Consider the following 19539-nt stretch of genomic DNA (forward strand, 5'->3'; position numbering starts at 1 on the left):
ATCAGTATTAATAAAGGTTAGGGAATCTATACATAATAGAAAATAAAAAAAATTGATAATAATTGACCCTGAAATACACCACATCAAGGTCTCTAGGCAAAGATTGGTTGATTAAAATTTGAGGCTTTGTTATTAATTTTTTTCTTGTTATTTTTTTTTGTTTATTAATTTTTTTCAACATTATGAAATAGGTTTAAGGATATGGTCTCCGTTTCTTTTCAACTATGCTAAAATTTGCTGCTTACTACCTTTAAACAGACTGATACTATTTTCAATTTAAGCAATCCCGCACATAACTATAGTTATTTACCACAGATTGCCATTACTTTAATTTTAACGATAAGACTGTAATTACTTTTACTTGGACAATATTCAATACTTCGTCTTAATGTACCTTTGATGAAAATAACGAGTTGAAGATCGTAAGAAAGTGAGAAATAGATTAACAACTGGTAATGATATGAAGGTACAAAGCCCAGTTTACGCTTCGTCCTTTGTAAAATTTACTTTAAAAAATTTGCTTGTTGCTCATATATACTTTACAAAGTAATCTAAATAGATTTGTAAAAAATTATTTTCTAGAAAACCTTTGCATATAACATTCAAGCTTGAACAATCTATGATGTACTTAGGGCCTAAGTGTAATAACAAGCAAGTGTTGCTAGAATAGTTTTGACTGTAATCCATCTCCTGTCCTCTCTCCTGTTCTGTAATTATAGAATCCTACTGAACATTGTTTGAATCAAAAGTTATTTAAAGTTGAAGAAACCGGTAATAATCTGATTGCATAAAATCCAGTTTACGCTTTGTTCTTTGTAAAATTTCATTCCAGACTTTAGTGTTAGGTGTTTTTTCCCTAGGATCCTACTAACTGTTTACATATATCGATTCAATATAATTAAACTATATGTCCATCCAGACTAATTATCTTTCCGTTGGCATTGCTTATGGAGTTCCCAAGGGTTACCCCAAAAACTATTCCCCCCAAGACCTTAAATATTGATTAAATTTCTGTGGATTTTTCAGTTTGACAACGATTTGTTTGCCAAGATCAGTCATGTTTCTTACTTTGGCCTCCTTGAAACAGTTTCTGATTTGACCTTGACAGTAGTTTTCTATATAAACGTTCAGTCAGATGGTACAAATCCTGCTGATATTTCTGGGCTGCTTGAGGACATAGAGAGCAGACTTGGTCAGCAATTGCACTCTACTTCATATACTATGGACCTAAGCACTCTCGAGATTACTAAGAGTCTTATTACGTGTTCAACACTTAATATCTGTGCTGCTGGACTTGACAAATACGCATTGTGCAGCAATAATGCTACTAGTAACATAACGCAGTGTACCTGTAGTAAGGGGTAAGTTTGTCACTTTATTATAGTGCTCCGACTGTTACTTTTAAAGTATATTATGATTTTTATTGTGCAGGAAAGCTGCTCGTAAATGAGCCCTTCGTTAATTACCTGTTAGTTACAACGTATTTTTAGGATTTGTATGTGCACCACTTTGGTTCTTTAGCAATTTTATTTTCACACTACTTTCTTAGAACATAAATATGCTTATTGAGATTAAATTTTTGAATTAAGTCTGCTACACTTTATGTCTTACCTCAGATCTAGCAAATATAAAAAAAAATATATTGTTTCTGATCAAACAGTTCGTGGTAACGAACTGCAGTAAGGAGCGACCCGGCTCAATAGTAAACGAAACTCTAAAAATGGAATTTTGATGCTAAAATCATCAAAAGTTACGAGCCTGAAAAAATTTGCTTTATTTTAGAAAAACACCCCCTAAAAATCACAGAATCTTAACGAAAATCACACCATCGCATTCGGCGTATCAGAGAACCCTATAGCAAAATTTTCAAGCTCCTATCTACAAAAATGTGGAATTTCGTATTTTTTGCCAGAAGACGAATCACGGGTGCGTGTTTATTTGTTTGTTTGTTTGTTTTTTTTCTTTTCCCCAGGGGTCATCGTATCGACCAAGTGGTCCTAGAATGTCGCAATAGGGCTCATTCTAACGGAAATAAAAAGTTCTAGTGCCCTTTTTAAGTGACGAAAAAAATTGGAGGGTACCTAGGCCCCCTCCCACGCTCATTTTTTCTCCTAAGTCAATAGATCAAAATTTTGAGATAGCTATTTTGTTCCGCATAGTCAAAACCATAATAACTATGTCTTTGGGAATGACTTACTCCCCCACAGTCCCTGGGGGAGGGGCTGAAAGTTACAAACTTCGACCAGTGTTTACATATAATAATGGTTATTGGGAAGCGTACAGTCGTTTTCAGGGGATTTTTTTTGGGTTTTGGGGGTGGCGCTGAGGAGAGGGGGCTATGTGGGAGGATCTTTCCTTGGAGAAATATATATCATGGGGGAACAGAAATTCAATGAAAAGGGCGCAGGATTTTCTAAAATTACTATAGAAAAAAAAAAACGATGAAAAAATAAACATGGAAAAGTTTTTTCAATTGAAAGTAAAGAGTAGCATTGAAACTTAAAACAAACAGAGATTATTACGGATATGAGGGGTTCTAATAATACTTTAGCATAAAGAGCGAGGTATTTAGGAGGAGATAAATACCTTGCTCTTTATGCTATAGTATTTTTAGTAATTTCAACTCTTTATGCTACGGCCTTTCAGATTCAGGGGTCAAGAGGAAGCCATTTAGCCAAAAAAGGAATTAATATGCAAATTTCATTTTAATAATTTATGTGTGGAGATCCAAAATCAAACATGCATTAATTCAAAAACGTTCAGAAATTACATAAAAAAAACTAGTTTTTTTAACTGAAAGTAAGGAGCGACATTGAAACTTAAAACGAACAAAAATTACTCCGTATATGAAATGGGTTGTCCGCTCCGCAATCCCTCGCTCTTTACGCTAAAGTTTGACTCTTTGCCACAATTCTGCTTTTTAAAACAATTGAAAGCTTTAGCATAAAGAGCGAGGGATTGCGGAGGGGACAACCCATTTCTACACATCTCTACACGCGGGGGGACAGTGCTACTTTTTTATTTGTATATCAATGAAAATAACCTATATTTAAAAGTATTTCTTATTTTAAAATAATTTATTTTGAATAAATAATAGTAAATACTGCTTTGTTTTTGGATTTTTTCTCGACATCAGTATATGAATGCGAAGATTGGAAGAGAGTAAGGAATAGTAGAAACTTGCGTTGCTTTCGTAGGTTGTGCGATGAGTTTCTAGTAACAGCAGTATCATTATTAACTATTATATTAACTTATTATTATTAGCCTAAGTATTATATTAACTATTATGGAACTCATTTCAAGCACTCTTTTATTCCCATTCAGTTGCAGTGCTACTCTTATGGAAAATTAAATGGGTAAATAAGGATTTACGTTAATGCAACTAATTTAATATTTATAAATAAATTATAATATTTAAACTTTTGTTGTGGGGTTGGGGAGGCAAAAATACTTTTGTGTATGATTTTTGTCGTTCTTTTTAAGTTTGACTTAACTATTAATTGTAACTCGGGCTGGTATAGGGTTTGGCTTATTTAAGGAATGCAATTTATGTTTTAATTTAATTTTAATTCCAAAAGAAAAAAGTTTAATGACCATATTAGGACCAATATTATGACCATCTGGCCATAATTGCACAGGTATAATAGCACTTGCTGACTATCTTTATTTCTATTTATAATTTAAAACTGTTTTTTTTCTACGGTTTGTGTTTTGTCAGTCATAAACTTATGAACTTAATAAGCCACGCAAAAAATTCCACCTAAAAAATAAATAAGTGGAAACTAATATATTAATTTCACATTGCTTTCCTGTTTATGCAATATAGGCTAGTCTAAACCCAAACAGATTGGTTCATCCTCAGAACACTCTGGTGATCTTTCAATGTATTAAATTAAAAAGACAGTTTCAACTGAAAGTAAGGAGAAAAATTAAGAATTAACACAAACAGAAACTATTCCTTTTTTGAGGTGGGCTGCCCCCTCCTCAATAGCTCATTCTTCCGGTTTAAGGTTTTTAGCACTTTGAGAAAGCTTCTAATTCTAATTAAACAATCCTTGGATTTAAGGAGTCGTCCTGGAAGAATTTAGACAAAATTCAAGTTTTAGCGTAAACAACGAGTTATTCAGGAGGAGGGGGAGCTTTTCGTTCAGTTTAAGAATTACTGTTGCTCCTTATTTTTATTTGAAAAAACTAGTTTTTTTACTATTGTAATTTTGTTTACTGTTTTTTTTTTGTAGTTATTAATTGTTTTAAAGTAATGCTGGGAATTCCACCTCCCTCCTCCATGCAAAGTTTATCACCACTTAAATATTACTCTATGTCAAGTCCTCCCCCTGAAAAATAACCAACTGGTAAGTTGCCCCGGACAATTTTACCTGAAAATCAAACCCGAAAAATTTCCTGGTTTTTCTATTTAATGTCTCATCGTTCAAATTTACCGCAGGTGAATTTCTTCCAAGTGAATTTCAAAAGCCAATCCCTCTACAGACAAAATACCCCATATAATGCCAACGGTGAAGGGAATTCTTCCCCAACACCTCCTCTGGAAAATTCTTCCATGTATAATTGAGCTTACAAAGAGAGAGTAAGACAAATAAATAAATTTGCATAGAAACTTTGGAAAATTTCCCATGTGTAAAGTTTGCCCCAGGAAAGTTCACTCCTGGAAACTGCCCTCTCCAAGGAAAACTATCCTTGTTGAAAATATCTTATTATCCCCCCCCCATTCCGAAAAAAGAGTATATACATTCCATTAACATTGTTTTGATCGTAAAACCCGGAAGCCTTCTCGAGACCAGATCATAATTTATGCCTTAGAGAAAACTAAGTACATTTGAAATGTGTTCACTTTTTTTTATTTGAAACAGTTCGTGGTAAGGAACTGTGGTAAGGAACGACCCGGCTCAATAGTAACCGAAACTCTAAGAAGTAGAATTTTGATACCAATATTAACACTAAAAGAATCACATTTCAATGCTGATTTTAAATGTATAAATTTCATCAAGTCTAGTCTTACCCATCAAAAGTTAAGAGCCTCAGAAAATTTGCCTTATTTTAGAAAATAGAGGGAAACACTCCCTAAAACTCATAACATTTTAACGAAAATCACAAAATGAGATTTAGCATATCAGAGAACCCTAATGTAGAAGTTTCCAGCTCCTATCTACAATTAAATAAAGAAAACAAGTTTTTATAACTGAAAGTAAGGAGTGACATTAAAACGAACAGAAATCACTCCGTATATGAAAGGGGCTTTTCCTCCTCAACACCCCGCTCTTTACGCTAAAGTTTGACTCTTTCTCTTAACTCTACTTTTTAAAACAGTAAAAACTTCAGCGTAAAGAGTGGGGCGTTGAGGAGGAAAAGCCCTTTCATATACGGAGTAATTTCTGCTCGTTTTAAGTTTTAATGTCGCTCCTTACTTTCAGATAAAAAAACATTTTTTATTTAATTTCTGAACGTTTTTTAATTAATACATGTTTTGCTTTTGGCTCTCCGCAAATAAATAATTAAAACGAAATTTGCATATTATTTTTTTTGGCTAAATGTCTCTCTCATAGTTTTAATTCGAAGATTTTGAGAAGAAAAGGAGCGGAGGAGGAGGCCTAGTTACCCTCCAAGTTTTTGATTACTTAAAAAGGCAACTATAACTTTTAATTTTTTACGAACTTTTTCACTAGTAAAAAATATACGTAGTATACGAATTAACTTACGTAACGAACTTCTATATTCATATGTTTTTATTATATATATGAGGGGGTTCACTCCCTCGTCAATACCTTGCTCTTTACACTAAAGCTGAAATTTTCTTCCAATTCATTAATAATGACCCCTGAATCACAAAGGCCGTAGAATAAATAGTTGAAATTACTAAAAATACTTTAGCGTAAAGAGTGGGGTATTACGAGGAGGTTGGCCCCTCATATGCGTAACAATTTCTGTTCGTTTTAAGTTTTAATGCTGCTCCTTACTTTCAGTTGAAAAAACTTTTCATATTTATTTTTACATTGTTTTTCTAAATAATGCTAGAAAATCCTGCACCCTCCTTCATTGAAATTATCTTCCCCCATGAAAAATTCCTCCATGGAAAGATCCTCCCATGTACCCCCCCCCCAAACCAAAAATATCCCCTATAAAACGTCTGTACACTTCCCAATAACCATTACTATATGTAAACACTTGTAAAAGTTTGTCACTTGCAGCCCATCCAACGGTAACTGTGGGGGAGTAAGTCGTCCCCAAAGACATTGTTATTAGGTTTTTCGACTATGGTGAATAAAATGGCTATCTAAGAATTTTGATCCAGTGACTTTGGGGAAATAATGATCGTGGGAGGGGGCCTAGGTACCCTCCAATTTTTTTGGTCACTTAAAAAGGGCACTAGAACTTTTAATTTCCGTTAGGATGAATCCTCTTGCGACATTCTAGGACCAATGAGTCGGTACGATCACCCCTGGGGGAAAAATAACAAAAAAACAAAAAAGCAAATAAACACGCATCCGTGATCTGTCTTCTAGCAGATTAAATAAAAAAAAACAAGTTTTTTTAACTGAAAGTAAGGAGCGACATTAAAACTGAAAACGAGCAGAAATTACTCCGTATATGAAAGGGGATTTTCCTCCTCTTCACCCCGCTCCTTACGCTAAAGTTTTTTATTGTTTTAAAAAGTAGAGGTGCGAGAAAGAATCAAACTTTAGCGCAAGGAGCGGGGTGTAGAGGAGGAAAAGCCCCTTTCATATACGGAGTAATTTCTGCTCGTTTTCAGTTTTAATGTCGCTCCTTACTTTCAGTTAAAAAAACTTGGTTTTTTATTTAATTTCTGAAAGTTTTTGAATTAATGCATGTCTGATTTTGGCTCTCCGTACATAAATTATTAAAATGAAATTTGCATATTAATTCTTTTTTTGGCTAAATGGCTTTCTCTTAGTTTTTATCAGACATTTTGGAAATAAGGGGCGGGGAAGGAGGACTAGTTGCCCTCCAAAATTTCGGTTACTTAAAAAGGCAACTAGATCTTTTAATTTTTAACGAACGTTTTTATTAATAAAAAATATACGTAACTTAAGAATTAACTTACGTAACACACTTTTATATTCTTATATTTTTGATTATATATATGAGGGGGTTGGTCCCCTCGTTAATACCTCGCTCTTCAGACTAAATCTTGTTTTGTCCCAATTCTTTAAGAATGACCACTGAATCAGAAAGGCCTTAGAATAAATAGTTGAAATTACTTAAAAATTGTTTAGCATAAGGAGCGAAGTATTTATCTTCTCCTAAATACCTCGCTCTTTATGCTAAAGTATTTTTAGAACCCCTCATATGCGTAATAATCTCTGTTCGTTTTAAGTTTTAATGCTTCTCCTTACTTTCAATTGAAAAAACTTTTTCATGTTTATATTTTCATTGTTTTGTATTTTTTAATAGTAATGCTAGAAAATCCTGCGCCCTTTTCACTGAATTTCTCTTCCCCCATGAAATATTCCTCCAAGAAAAGATCCTCCCATATAGCCCCCTCCCCTGAAATCCACACCCAAACCAAGAAAATCCCCCTGATAACGTCGGTACACTTCCCAGTAGCCATTACTGTATGTAAACATTGGTCAAAGTTTGTAACTTGCAGCCCCTCCCCCAGGGACTGTGGGGGGTAAGTCATCCCCAAAGACATAATTATTATGGTTTTCGACAATGTGGAACAAAATGGCAATCTCAAAATTTTGATCCGTTGACTTTGGGAAAAATATGAGCGTGGGAGGGGGCCTAGGTGCCCTCCAATTTTTTTGGTCACTTAAAAAGGGCACTAGAAATGTTCATTTCCGTTAGAATGAGCCCTCTTGCAACACTCTAGGACCACTTGGTCGATACGATGACTCCTGGGGAAAAAAAACAAAACAAAAAACAAACAAACAAACAAATAAACACGCACCCGTGATTTGTCTTCTGGCAAAAAATACGAAATTCCACATTTTTGTAGATTGGACCTTGAAATTTTTCCTACAGGGTTCTTTGATACGCTGAATGCGATGGTGTGATTTTCGTTAAGATCCTATGACTTTTATGGGGTGTTACCCCCTATTTTCCAAAATAAGGCAAATTTTCTCAGGCTCGTAACTTTTGATGACAAAGACTAAATTTGATGAAACTTATATATTTAAAATCAGCATAAAAATCCGATTCTTTTGATATATCTGTTAGTATCGAAATTTCGTTTTTTAGAGTTTCGTTTACTATTGAGCCGGCTCGCTCCTTACTAACAGCTCATTCTAACAGAAATTAAAAGTTCTAGTTCCCTTTTAAGTGACCAAAAAAATTTTAGGGCCCCTAGGCCCCCTCCCACGGTCATTTTTTATCCAAAGTCACCAGATTAAAATTCTGAGATAGCCATTTTATTCACCATATTCGAAAAACCCAATGACTATGTCTCTGGGGACGCCTTACTCCCCCACGGTCCCCTTGGGAGGGACTGCAAGTTACAAACTTTGACCAGTGTTTATATATAGTAATGGTTATTGGGAAGTGTACAGACGATTTCAGTGGGGTTTTCCGGTTTGGGGGGTGAGAATTTGAGGGGGGTACGTTGGATGATCTTTCCATGGAGGAATATGTCAAGGGGGAAGAAAATTTCAATTAAGAGAATTAAAATAATATTTAAAAACAAATAAGAAAATAAATATGAAAAGTTTTTTTCAACTGAAAATAAGGAGCAGCATTAAAACTTAAAATGAACATAAATTATTACGCATATGAGGGGATCATCTCCTCGTAATACCTCGCTCTGTATGCTAAAGTGTTTTTAGTAATTTCAACTATTTATTCTACGGCCTTTGCGATTTAGTGGTCATTTTTAAGGGACTGGGACAAAATTTAAGCTTTAGTATGAAGAGCGAGGTATTGACGAGGGGATGAACCCCCTCGTATATATAATAACAACATACGAATATAGAAGTTCGTTACGTAAGTTAATTCGTAAGTTACGTCTATTTTTTACTAATGAAAACGCTCGTAGAAAAATTAGAAGTTCTAGTTGCCTTTTTAAGCAATCAAAATTTGGAGGGCAACTATGCCTCCTCCCCCGCTCCTTTTTTCTCAAATCGATTAAAACTATGAGAAAGCCATTTAGCCAAAACAAGTTAATATGCAAATTTTGTTTTAACTAAATTGTTTAATTGTGAAGACTCACAGATGCATGCAAAAGTTCTTTTTTCGTTTTCCCCAGGGTGATCATATTGAACCATTAGGCCTAGGAGATTGGGCTAAGAATGCTTATTCAAAATATGTAAAATTCACCAGATTTAATGGCACCCATCAAAAGTTACGGAGAAAATTTACCAAATCTTTGAAAAAGGTGGAAACACCCCAAAATATCAAGTAATCTTAATGAAAATCAAACCATCATATTCAGCATACTAGAGAACCGTACTTTAGAGTTTTCAAGCTCCTATGTACAAAAATGAGAAATTTTGCATTTTTTGCCAAAGGAAAGATCACAGATACGTGTTTATTTTTGTGTTTGGTTTTTCTTTCCCAGGGGGGGGGGTAGTATTCAACCAGTGACCACAGAAGATCGGGGGAGGGCTCATTTGATCAAATCTGAAGTTTTAGTGCTATTTTTAAGTCACCAAAAATACTAGAGGACAGCTAGCCTTCCTCCCACGCCCGATATTTTCCCCAAAATCACCCAATCAAAATTTTGAGATAGCCATTTTCTTCAGCATGGTCGAAAAGTTTAATAATTATGTCTCTGAGGATGACTTAACCCTCCACAGTCCCCGGGGGAGAGGCTGCAAACTATGGAATTTGCCTGGTGCATTGTGCAGTATTGGCTATTGGAAGTATACGGAGGTTTTTAGGGGGTATAGGGGGTTCTGGTATAGGGGGGAGGTTATGTGGGAGGATCTTTCCATGGAAAATATTTTATGGGGAAAAAGATTTTTCCTTAGATGGTGAGCCGGATTCCCCAGCATTATTTAAAAAACGATAAGAAATTAAAAAATAAAACAAGTTTTTCAGCTGAAAGTAAGGAGCAACATTAAAACTTTAAACAAACAAGAATTATTACGTATATGAGGGAGCTCCCCCTCCTTAACACCTCGCTCTTTACGCTAAAGTTTGTTTTAGAACTTTGAAAAATACCTATCATTCTAATTAAATGGCCTTTATTACTCCAGTAGGTTTTACTGGTATGTTATTTACTATTTGGTGCAATAGTGTTTGCCTTGTTGCCTACAGATAGTAGGCCTATATTCATTATAGTATTATTATAGTATATTATAGTATATTATAGTATATTCATTATACTATATTCATTAGTGATGCTGCAATTGCATTCAAAATCATTCTGTCTCCCTCTGAGATCAAACACTAGATTATGAATTTTCCATAGAGGAGGAGTGCCAAATAACTGGAACAAAAATCAAACTTAGGTTATTAACAATTTTTTTTAGTTATAAAAGTAAAAATATTTTGCAAATATTGTTTTAATCATTCGTGTACGGTGAGCTATCTTCAAAACCTGCATTAACTAAAAAAAAATTAGAAAATAAGTAAAAAAATAAGTCTTTTTAAAATAAAAGTAAAGAGCGACATTAAAACTTAAAACGAACACAAATTATTTCATAAATGAAAGGGGCTGTCCCTTCCTGAACACCCCGCTCTTTACTCTAAAGCTTTTATTATTTTAAAAAGTAGAGTTGTGAGAAAGAGTAAGAGCGTAATAATTTTTGGTTAGTTTTTGTATTAACACAATTTTACAAAATAGAAGCCTAAATAACATTCGTAAAAATTTGGTAGTTTCTTTGGTAATTTCTTTTGAATGTAGTAGCAAGATTCAGAATCTCCTAGTAAACAAATAATTTGCTAATTGGTTTTCTCCATTCGATTCCTTTCTTATTTCAAATAAATTTGTTTGAATTAAGATAATACTGAGGATATTTATTTGCACATCAAGGTAACGAAACAAGACTGATGGCTCAAAATACAATAACAAATAAGAAGAAGAAATTCTAAAACTTTATTAATTCACTTTTAATGTTATACTTAGAAAGAAAACCGTTTTAAATAGATTTTATTCCCATCGAAGCCCACTTGACATTCTTGTCTTAAAAGGGCTTAATAAAGGTCGTAGTCTCACTTTTATTTACGGTAGTTTCTGTTTGTTTTCTAATATATATATATATATATATATATATATATATATATATATATATATATATATATATATATATATATATACATATATATATATATATATATATATATATATATATATATATATATATATATATATATATATATATATATATATATATACATATATATATATATATATATATATGTATATATATATATATATATATATATATATATATATATATATATATATATATATATATATATATATGATTCTTTTTTGGATTTCTGGCTCAATTTCTTAACACCCTTGATTATACAACATCCATTCAAAGCTACATGGCTGCCTAATAAAACGCAGACATTCTGGTTGCTCTAGATTAACGTAGATACAACTATAGATTGTGTTTGGTGTATGATTGCCAACATTGACAAAAACAACAAAAGGTAACAAAAATCAATCACATGAACATACTACAAGAATGACTTAGTACAACAACAACACGAGGTAGCAAAAATCAATCACATGAACATACTACAAGTAGAAGAAGGACGTAGGACAACAACAACAAAAGGTAGCAAAAATCAATCAAATGAACATACCAAAAGTACAAGAAGGACGTAGGACAACAACAACAAAAGATACCAAAAATCAATCACATGAACATACTACAAGTACAAGAAGGATGTAGGACAACAACAACAAAAGGTAGCAAAAATCAATCAAATGAACATACCAAAAGTACAAGAAGGACGTAGGACAACAACAACAAAAGATAGCAAAAATCAATCACATGAACATGCTACAAGTACAAGAAGGACGTAGGACAACAACAAAAAAATGTAGCAAAAATCAATCACATGAACATACTACAAGTATAAGAAGGACGTAGGCTGGAGTACGAGGATGTAACTGTCCTGATGAATTTTTACAAAGAATAGGTTCCAATATACTTGCTAGTATCTATTGTAATAATATAGAAACTGTCATGGCATTTAATCTTGTACATTAACAATTAACAATAAGCAAAATAGCAGGTTATAGTTTTGTGATGGGGTGAACTTGTAATTTTTTTTTATTATTTCATTTGACAATTTACCTAATTTATTCCATTGTCCCAAATTTATAATCATAAAAAGCACATTCAATTTCCAAAATTGGACATGTTCACAGCCTTGTCTTCTAGAGAAATGAGCCTCTCAATATGACGTAGGGGCTTTACTTTTAAGGTAATCAGACAACTGTTTTTTTTTTGTAATATACACATTTATATTTAACTGATTAAGCTTTTCTGTTTTAAGATTTCGCGAACAATACAGCATTTGCCAAGACGATGATGATTGTAAAGGTAATCCTTGCGCCAATTATGGAGACAACGATGCAGTATGTAACGACTTCTATGGCTATTTTAAATGTAACTGCTCGACTGGGTTTATTTATGCCAATGATGATGGATGTGTTCGTAAGCAACATTTCTTATAAAAACTTAGCTTTTTTCTTATATTTTATTTGGTCTATGAAAGCTGAAGAAAATAGTAAAATTTAGGTCAACTGTGCTACAAACCAAAAATTTTAGAGATATCCAGCCGTGTGTGCCTTAAGGAGTATCCTAGCCAGAATATACTTATAAAAAAAAACAAAAAACACAAAAACTACAAATGCAATTGTCACTGAGTAATATTGATTCAACGTAAGGTTTGATCTTGATTTTAAATGTTTTGCATGTATCAATAGACCATCTTAAGCCCTATTCTTGAGTATTTCATTTGATATGGATTGACTCTCCATCGTAATAAAAAAAATTCTCCATCGTAATATATATATATATATGTATATATATATATATATATATATATATATATATATATATATATATATATATATATATATATATATATATATATATATATATATATATATATATATATATATATATATATATATATATATATATATATATATATATATATATGCTAGCTGTTGGGGTGGCACTTCGCGCCACCCCAACACCTAGTTGGTGGGGCGCTTCGCGCCCCCCCAAGCCCCCCCGCGCGCGTAAGTTGTTACGCGCCATATTAGTTATGCGCCATTGTAGTTGTGTCCCTGTGTCCCACCTGTGAATATAGATAGATTTATATATGTGTTTCAAACTACGCAAAAATTGCGAATAAACAACATTCTTGGCTTTCCCATTGTCTGTGCATATGCAAAGCCGTATGTACTAATAATGACGTCATATACAAACGCTCTTTTTACAAACAAACAAACATGCATCCACATAACTCGTTTTTATATAGATAGATACAATACAAATTAACTGCGTAAAACTTGCAAATAAACAACATTCTTCACTGTCCAATTGTCGCTGCATATAAATACATTGTCAGGTTTACCGACCCTCGAACATGCAACGTACAATTGTCCATGGGAAAAACAATCAGGATTAAGATCTATACCACATTTTTCTAATGATTGACCTTGAGCTTTGTTAATGGTGATTGCAAATACTAATCGAATTGGGAAATGCAATCTTTTAAATTGAAAAAGCAGATCCGTTGGAATCATGGGAATGCGAGGAATAAGAACAGCCTCACCCTCATAAGGCCCTGTCAAGATTGTGGCCTCTATTAGGTTTTCCATTGTTTTTTTTACGGCAAGTCGCGTGCCATTGCAAAGCTTTGGTGGGTTGATATTTCTTAAAAGTATTATTGGTACGCCTATTTTTAGTTGTAGCACGTGTGGTGGAAACCCTGAAGGATCTATGGAATTTAAAAATTCAGATGGATAATTAACCGCTTCATTTGGTTCCAAAACTGTGTCGACTGACTTGTAAAGGACTGCCTGGTCTCGAATCTTGTTCAAAACAATATTGTTGATTTCGTGGACGTCTATATTTTTGGGTGCGAGAATCGTTCTTTCACTTAGCCATTTATTATTTTTATAATTTTTTAGAATATTCGGAAATACTTTTTCAATCAATTCATTTTTGGACGTCACTAAATTACAGAAATCAGCAGGTAGTTGTATACGTCCTGAAATTGAGTCTACTGTTTGACCAGAGTCATCGTTTTGCAATCGGACACGCATATTTGTAGTTAATTTTAATATTTTTACGTGTGCCTATAAATTAGAATTTTTTAGGCAAGCATTCATTTCGTCTGCAGGAGTTAAACTACGTAAAAATTGCGAATATACAACATTCTTGGCTTTCCCATTGTCTCTGCATATACAAAGCCGTATGTACTAATAATGACATCATATGCAAACGCTCTTTTTACAAACAAACAAACATGCATACATACAACTCGTTTTTATATAGATAGATAGATAAAATACAAATTAACTGCGTAAAACTTGCGAATATACAACATTCTTCGCTGTCCAATTGTCGCTGCATACAAATAGATTGTCAGGTTTACCGACCCTCGAACATGCAACGTACAATTGTCAATGGGAAAAACAATCAGTATTAAGATCTATACCACATTTTTCTAATGATTGACCTTGATTTTTGTTAATGATGATTGCAAATGCTAATCGAATTGGGAATTGCAATCTTTTAAATTGAAAAGGCAGATCCGTTGGAATCTTGGGAATGCGAGGAATAAGAACAGCCTCACCCTCAAAAGGCCCTGTCAAGATTGTGGCCTCTATTAGGTTTTCCATTGTTTTTTTTTACGGCAGGTCGAGTGCCATAGCAAAGCTTTGGTGGGTTTATATTTCTTAAAAGTATTATTGGTAGGCCTATTTTTAGTTGTAGCACGTGTGGTGGAAACCCTGAGAATAATATCTCGAGGTAAAAACTGATCACCGACTATAATGATGGCCACTTCGTCGATAGTTGGAGCATTGTATCTACGCACATGTTGGCCAGGAGGCGTTTTGTCAGCAGAAATAACAATTTTATGCGTATAAGTAGGCATCAAATCGATGGCTGTTTTGAACAGACGCACTAAATTATTATTTTCGTGGAAAAGATGTTGTAATTGGGAAACGATTGTCCTTTCAATGTTGGGAGAAATTTCGCAACGTGCATTCAATTCAGAATTTCTATCACTGATGAAGTACAATTGTAAAAATTTATGATTCTCGCCTGAGAATGGTAGAAGAGACCCTGCTTTATGATAAATTTGCCCTTTTACTTTGAAAGTAGACATAAATTGATCTGGATTTTCAATTTGGGCTCCAAACGACGTCATTTGGAAACATGAGTTGTATTTTCTGATTCATTTATATTCCTTATGTCCCGGTGTCCCGGTCGTCATTTATATCCCCCTGTTTTATATCCCGCTTATTTTTCAGTTTTTTCCTTTTTTTAGTTTTTTTTTACTTTTTTAGTTCTTTTAGTTTTTACGTTTTTTGTTTTTTTTTTAGTTTTTTAGATGAATTTTTTTTTAGTTTTTTACCTTTTTTTCTTTTTAGTTTTTTATTGGTTTTTACCTTTTTTTAGCTTTTTATCTTTTTTATTTTTTTTATTTTTATTTTTAATTTTATTAGTATTCTTTTTCTCTTCTATTTTTCATTTTTCCTTTTTTTTAGTTTTTTTTTAGTTTTTAGTTTTTTAAGTTTTTTCCTTTTTTTAGTTTCTTTAGTTTTTTTAGTTTTTCGGCTTTTTTATTTTTTTATTAGTTTTTAGATTTTTTAGTAGTTTTTGCCTTTTTTTAGTTTTTTCAGTTTTTTTTTTTTACCTTTTTTAGCCTAACCAGGATTTGAACCTGGGACCTTCATTCTCCGTTCTGACACCCTCTCTCACCGAGTGACTACTCCAGCATGTTCATTTTGGTGTTTTAAATGGTATATTATTAACCAAATTAATGTGTTTTACAATATACTAAGCATCGTCATAACAAAAACTAATTTCATGACGTCAGCCGAAACATGACGTCACCTGATCCACAGATCCACAGACAGACAGACAACTTATAAATATAAATATATATATATATATATATATATATATATATATATATATATATATATATATATATAAATATAAATATATATATATATATATATATATATATATATATATATATATATATATATATATATATATATATATATATATATATATTTGTATATATATATATTATCTATATATATATATATATACTAGCTGTTGGGGTGGCGCTTCGCGCCACCCCAACACCTAGTTGGTGGGGGCGCTTCGCGCCCCCCCCAAGCCCCCCCGCGCGCGTAAGTCGTTACGCGCCATAATAGTTACGCGCCATTGTAGTTGTGTCCCTATGTCCCACCTGTGAATATAGATATATATATATATATATGGTTTTAACTACGTAAAACTTGCGAATATACAACATTCTTTGCTGTCCCATTGTCTTTGCATATAAATAGATTGTCAGGTTTACCGACTCTTGAACATGCAACATATAATGGTCCATGGGAAAACAATCTGTATTCAGATCTATACCTCATGATTCTAATGATTGCCCTTGAGCTTTGTTGATGGTGATTGCTAATCGACCATTCCCTGTCCCGGTGTCCCGGTCGTCATTTACATCCCCCTGTTTCCCCCGGTGTCCCCGTTGTAGTTGTGTCCCTGTGTCCCGGTCGTCATTTATATTCCCTGTGTCCCGGGTCCCGGTCATCATTTGTATCCCGGTGTCCCGGTCTGTATATACATTCGTTTTTTAGTTTTGTTTTTCTCCTTTATTTTTTTCCTTTTTTTTTCTTTTTTAGCTTATTTAGATTTTTAGATTTTTTAGTTTTTTTTATTAGTTTTTAGTTTTTATTTCTTTTTAGTTTTTTTGTCCCGGTCGTCATTTATATCCCCCTGTTTCCCCCGGTGTCCCCGTTGTAGTTGTGTCCCTGTGTCCCGGTCGTTATTTATATTCCCTGTGTCCCGGTCGTCATTTGTATCCCGGTGTACCGGTCTGTATATACATTCGTTTTTTAGTTTTGTTTTTCTCCTTTATTTTTTTCCTTTTTTTTTCTTTTTTAGTTTATTTAGATTTTTTAGTTTTTTTATTAGTTTTTAGTTTTTTTTTCTTTTTAGTTTTTTTGTAGTTTTTACCTTCTTTTTAGTTTTGTTAATTTTTTTTTTTACTTGTGTCCTGGTCGTCATTTATACTCCCTGTGTCCCGGTGCTTTGTTGATTGCTAATCGAACATTCCTTTTGTCCTGGTCGCTTTCTCTTTGAGTGTCGTCATTTATTTTTTTCTTTTTTAGTTCTTTTAGTTTTTACCTTTTTTAGTTTTTTTTTAGTTTTTAGTTTTTTTAGTTTTTTACCTTTTTTTAGTTTTTTTAGTTTTTTTAGTTTTTTAGCTTTTTTATTTTTTTTATTAGTTTTTAGTTTTTTTGTAGTTTTTGCCTTTTTTTTAGTTTTTTTAGTTTTTTAGCTTTTTTATTAGTTTTTAGTTTTTTTTGTAGTTTTTGCCTTTTTTTAGTTTTTTTAGTTTTTTAGCTTTTTTATTTTTTTTATTAGTTTTTAGTTTTTTTTGTAGTTTTTGCCTTTTTTTAGTTTTTTCAGTTTTGACGTCACCTGATCCAGTTTTTTCAGGTGACGTCACCTGATCCACGATCCACAGATCCACAGACAACTTATTTTTATATATATAGATAGTTTTTTTTTTTTTACTTATGTCCTGGTCGTCATTTATACTCCCTGTGTCCCGGTGCTTTGTTGATTGCTAATCGAACATTCCTTTTGTCCTGGTCGCTTTCTCTTTGAGTGTCGTCATTTATTAGTTTTTTCCTTTTTTTTAGTTTTTTATTGGTTTTTACCTTTATTTTAGCTTATTTTTCAGTTTTTTCCTTTTTTTTAGTTTTTTTTTATTTTTTATTTTTTTTAGTTTTTTACCTTTTTTTAGTTTTTTTTAGTTTTTTTAGTTTTTTAGCTTTTTTACTTTTTTTATTAGTTTTTAGTTTTTTTTTGTAGTTTTTGCCTTTTTTTAGTTTTTTCAGTTTTTTTTTTAGTTTTTTATTGGTTTTTACCTTTATAGTTTTTTTAGTTTTTTAGCTTTTTTATTTTTTTTATTAGTTTTTAGTTTTTTTTGTAGTTTTTGCCTTTTTTTTAGTTTTTTCAGTTTTGACGTCACCTAATCCAGTTTTTTCAGGTGACGTCACCTGACACATCCATCCATCCATCCACAGACAGACAGACAACTTATTTTTATATATATAGATAGATAGATATATATATATATATATATTTGTATATATATTATCTATATATATATATATATATATATATATATATATATATATATATATATATATATATATATATATATATATATATATATATATATATATATATATATATATATATATATATATATATATATATATATATATATATATATATATATGTAAAAATAGTATAATTACCAGAAATGGTGAGAATTCGTGAACATCGAATCGTGAACAAAATCTGTAGTTAGAAGAAAAGGGTCCCAGAAGAATACAAATCTTGTAAAATGTCAAGGATAAACTGTGAAATCTGTGTAGGATTCTGTGAAGTATAAACAAGAGGAAAGAGTTGATTTTCTTTATTCGCCAGATCTTCTGAATTTATTTGAAATTACTGATTTGCAACCTCTTGTCTTAAAATTAAGTAAATACACGATAATTACTCAAACGAATTGTAGGAGAATTATAACCCCTTCTGAAAAACAGGATAGTTTCCTGGTGTTTAAAGTTTTGCTGTTCCTTTTTACATTTACTTTTTTTAACTAACAAAACTTTTTGTTAGTTAAAATTTTGTGTATTTTTAATTGAATATTAAAGTTTATTTAGAATCCAAGGAGGGCTACCAACCCTCCTAAGCTCTTAACTCACTATACAAATATTTCAGTTTCGTCGTAAAAGTATTTTCTTCGTGATAGTTTTTCAAGAGCTTGGACTCATTCAGGTTTATTCATAACATATGATATTTAACCATATTTTGGAGATATGAAGAAGGTGGCTTCACCTTTAAGTACCGCTATTTCAACTAAATTTCAACTTTTTTTAATATGGTTTCCAAATTTTTAATGTTCAGAGACTGTTTAATCATGTTTTCTGTTTTAGTATTAATAATTTTTAGCCCCTCCCTTCCTACTGAGCCATACCGACCTTTAAACATCAATAATGTGCGCTCAATCTAAAAATTAAATAAAAAAACAAGTTTTTTTAACTGAAAGTAAGGAGCGATAATAAAACTTAAAACAAGCAGAAATTACCCCGTATATGAAAGAGGCTGTTCCCTCCTCAACTCCCCGCTTTTTACGCTAAAGTTTGACTCTTTCTCTCAACTCTACTTTTTAAAACAGTAAAAACTTTAGCGTAAAGAGCAGGGCATTAAAGAGGGAACAGCCCCTTTCATATACGGGGTAATTTCTGCTCGTTTTAAGTTTTAATGTCGCTCCTTACTTTCAGTTAAAAAAACTTGTTTTTTTTTATTTAAT

General features: G+C 32.3%; 1 protein-coding gene across 3 annotated transcripts in view; it reads left to right on the forward strand.

The window, feature by feature from the left end:
- Positions 1 to 19539, forward strand: part of LOC136025429 (mucin-2-like) — a 163589-nt gene that overhangs the window by 121275 nt on the left and 22775 nt on the right. For all 3 annotated transcript variants that reach the window (XM_065701458.1, XM_065701461.1, XM_065701460.1), the window contains 2 exons: positions 1027 to 1361; positions 12433 to 12593. In XM_065701458.1, coding sequence (XP_065557530.1) covers positions 1027 to 1361; positions 12433 to 12593 — 496 coding nt within the window. The remainder of the gene's footprint in view (positions 1 to 1026; positions 1362 to 12432; positions 12594 to 19539) is intronic.

The sequence above is a fragment of the Artemia franciscana genome, chromosome 3, assembly GCF_032884065.1.
Source record: "Artemia franciscana chromosome 3, ASM3288406v1, whole genome shotgun sequence".
NCBI lineage: Eukaryota > Metazoa > Arthropoda > Branchiopoda > Anostraca > Artemiidae > Artemia > Artemia franciscana.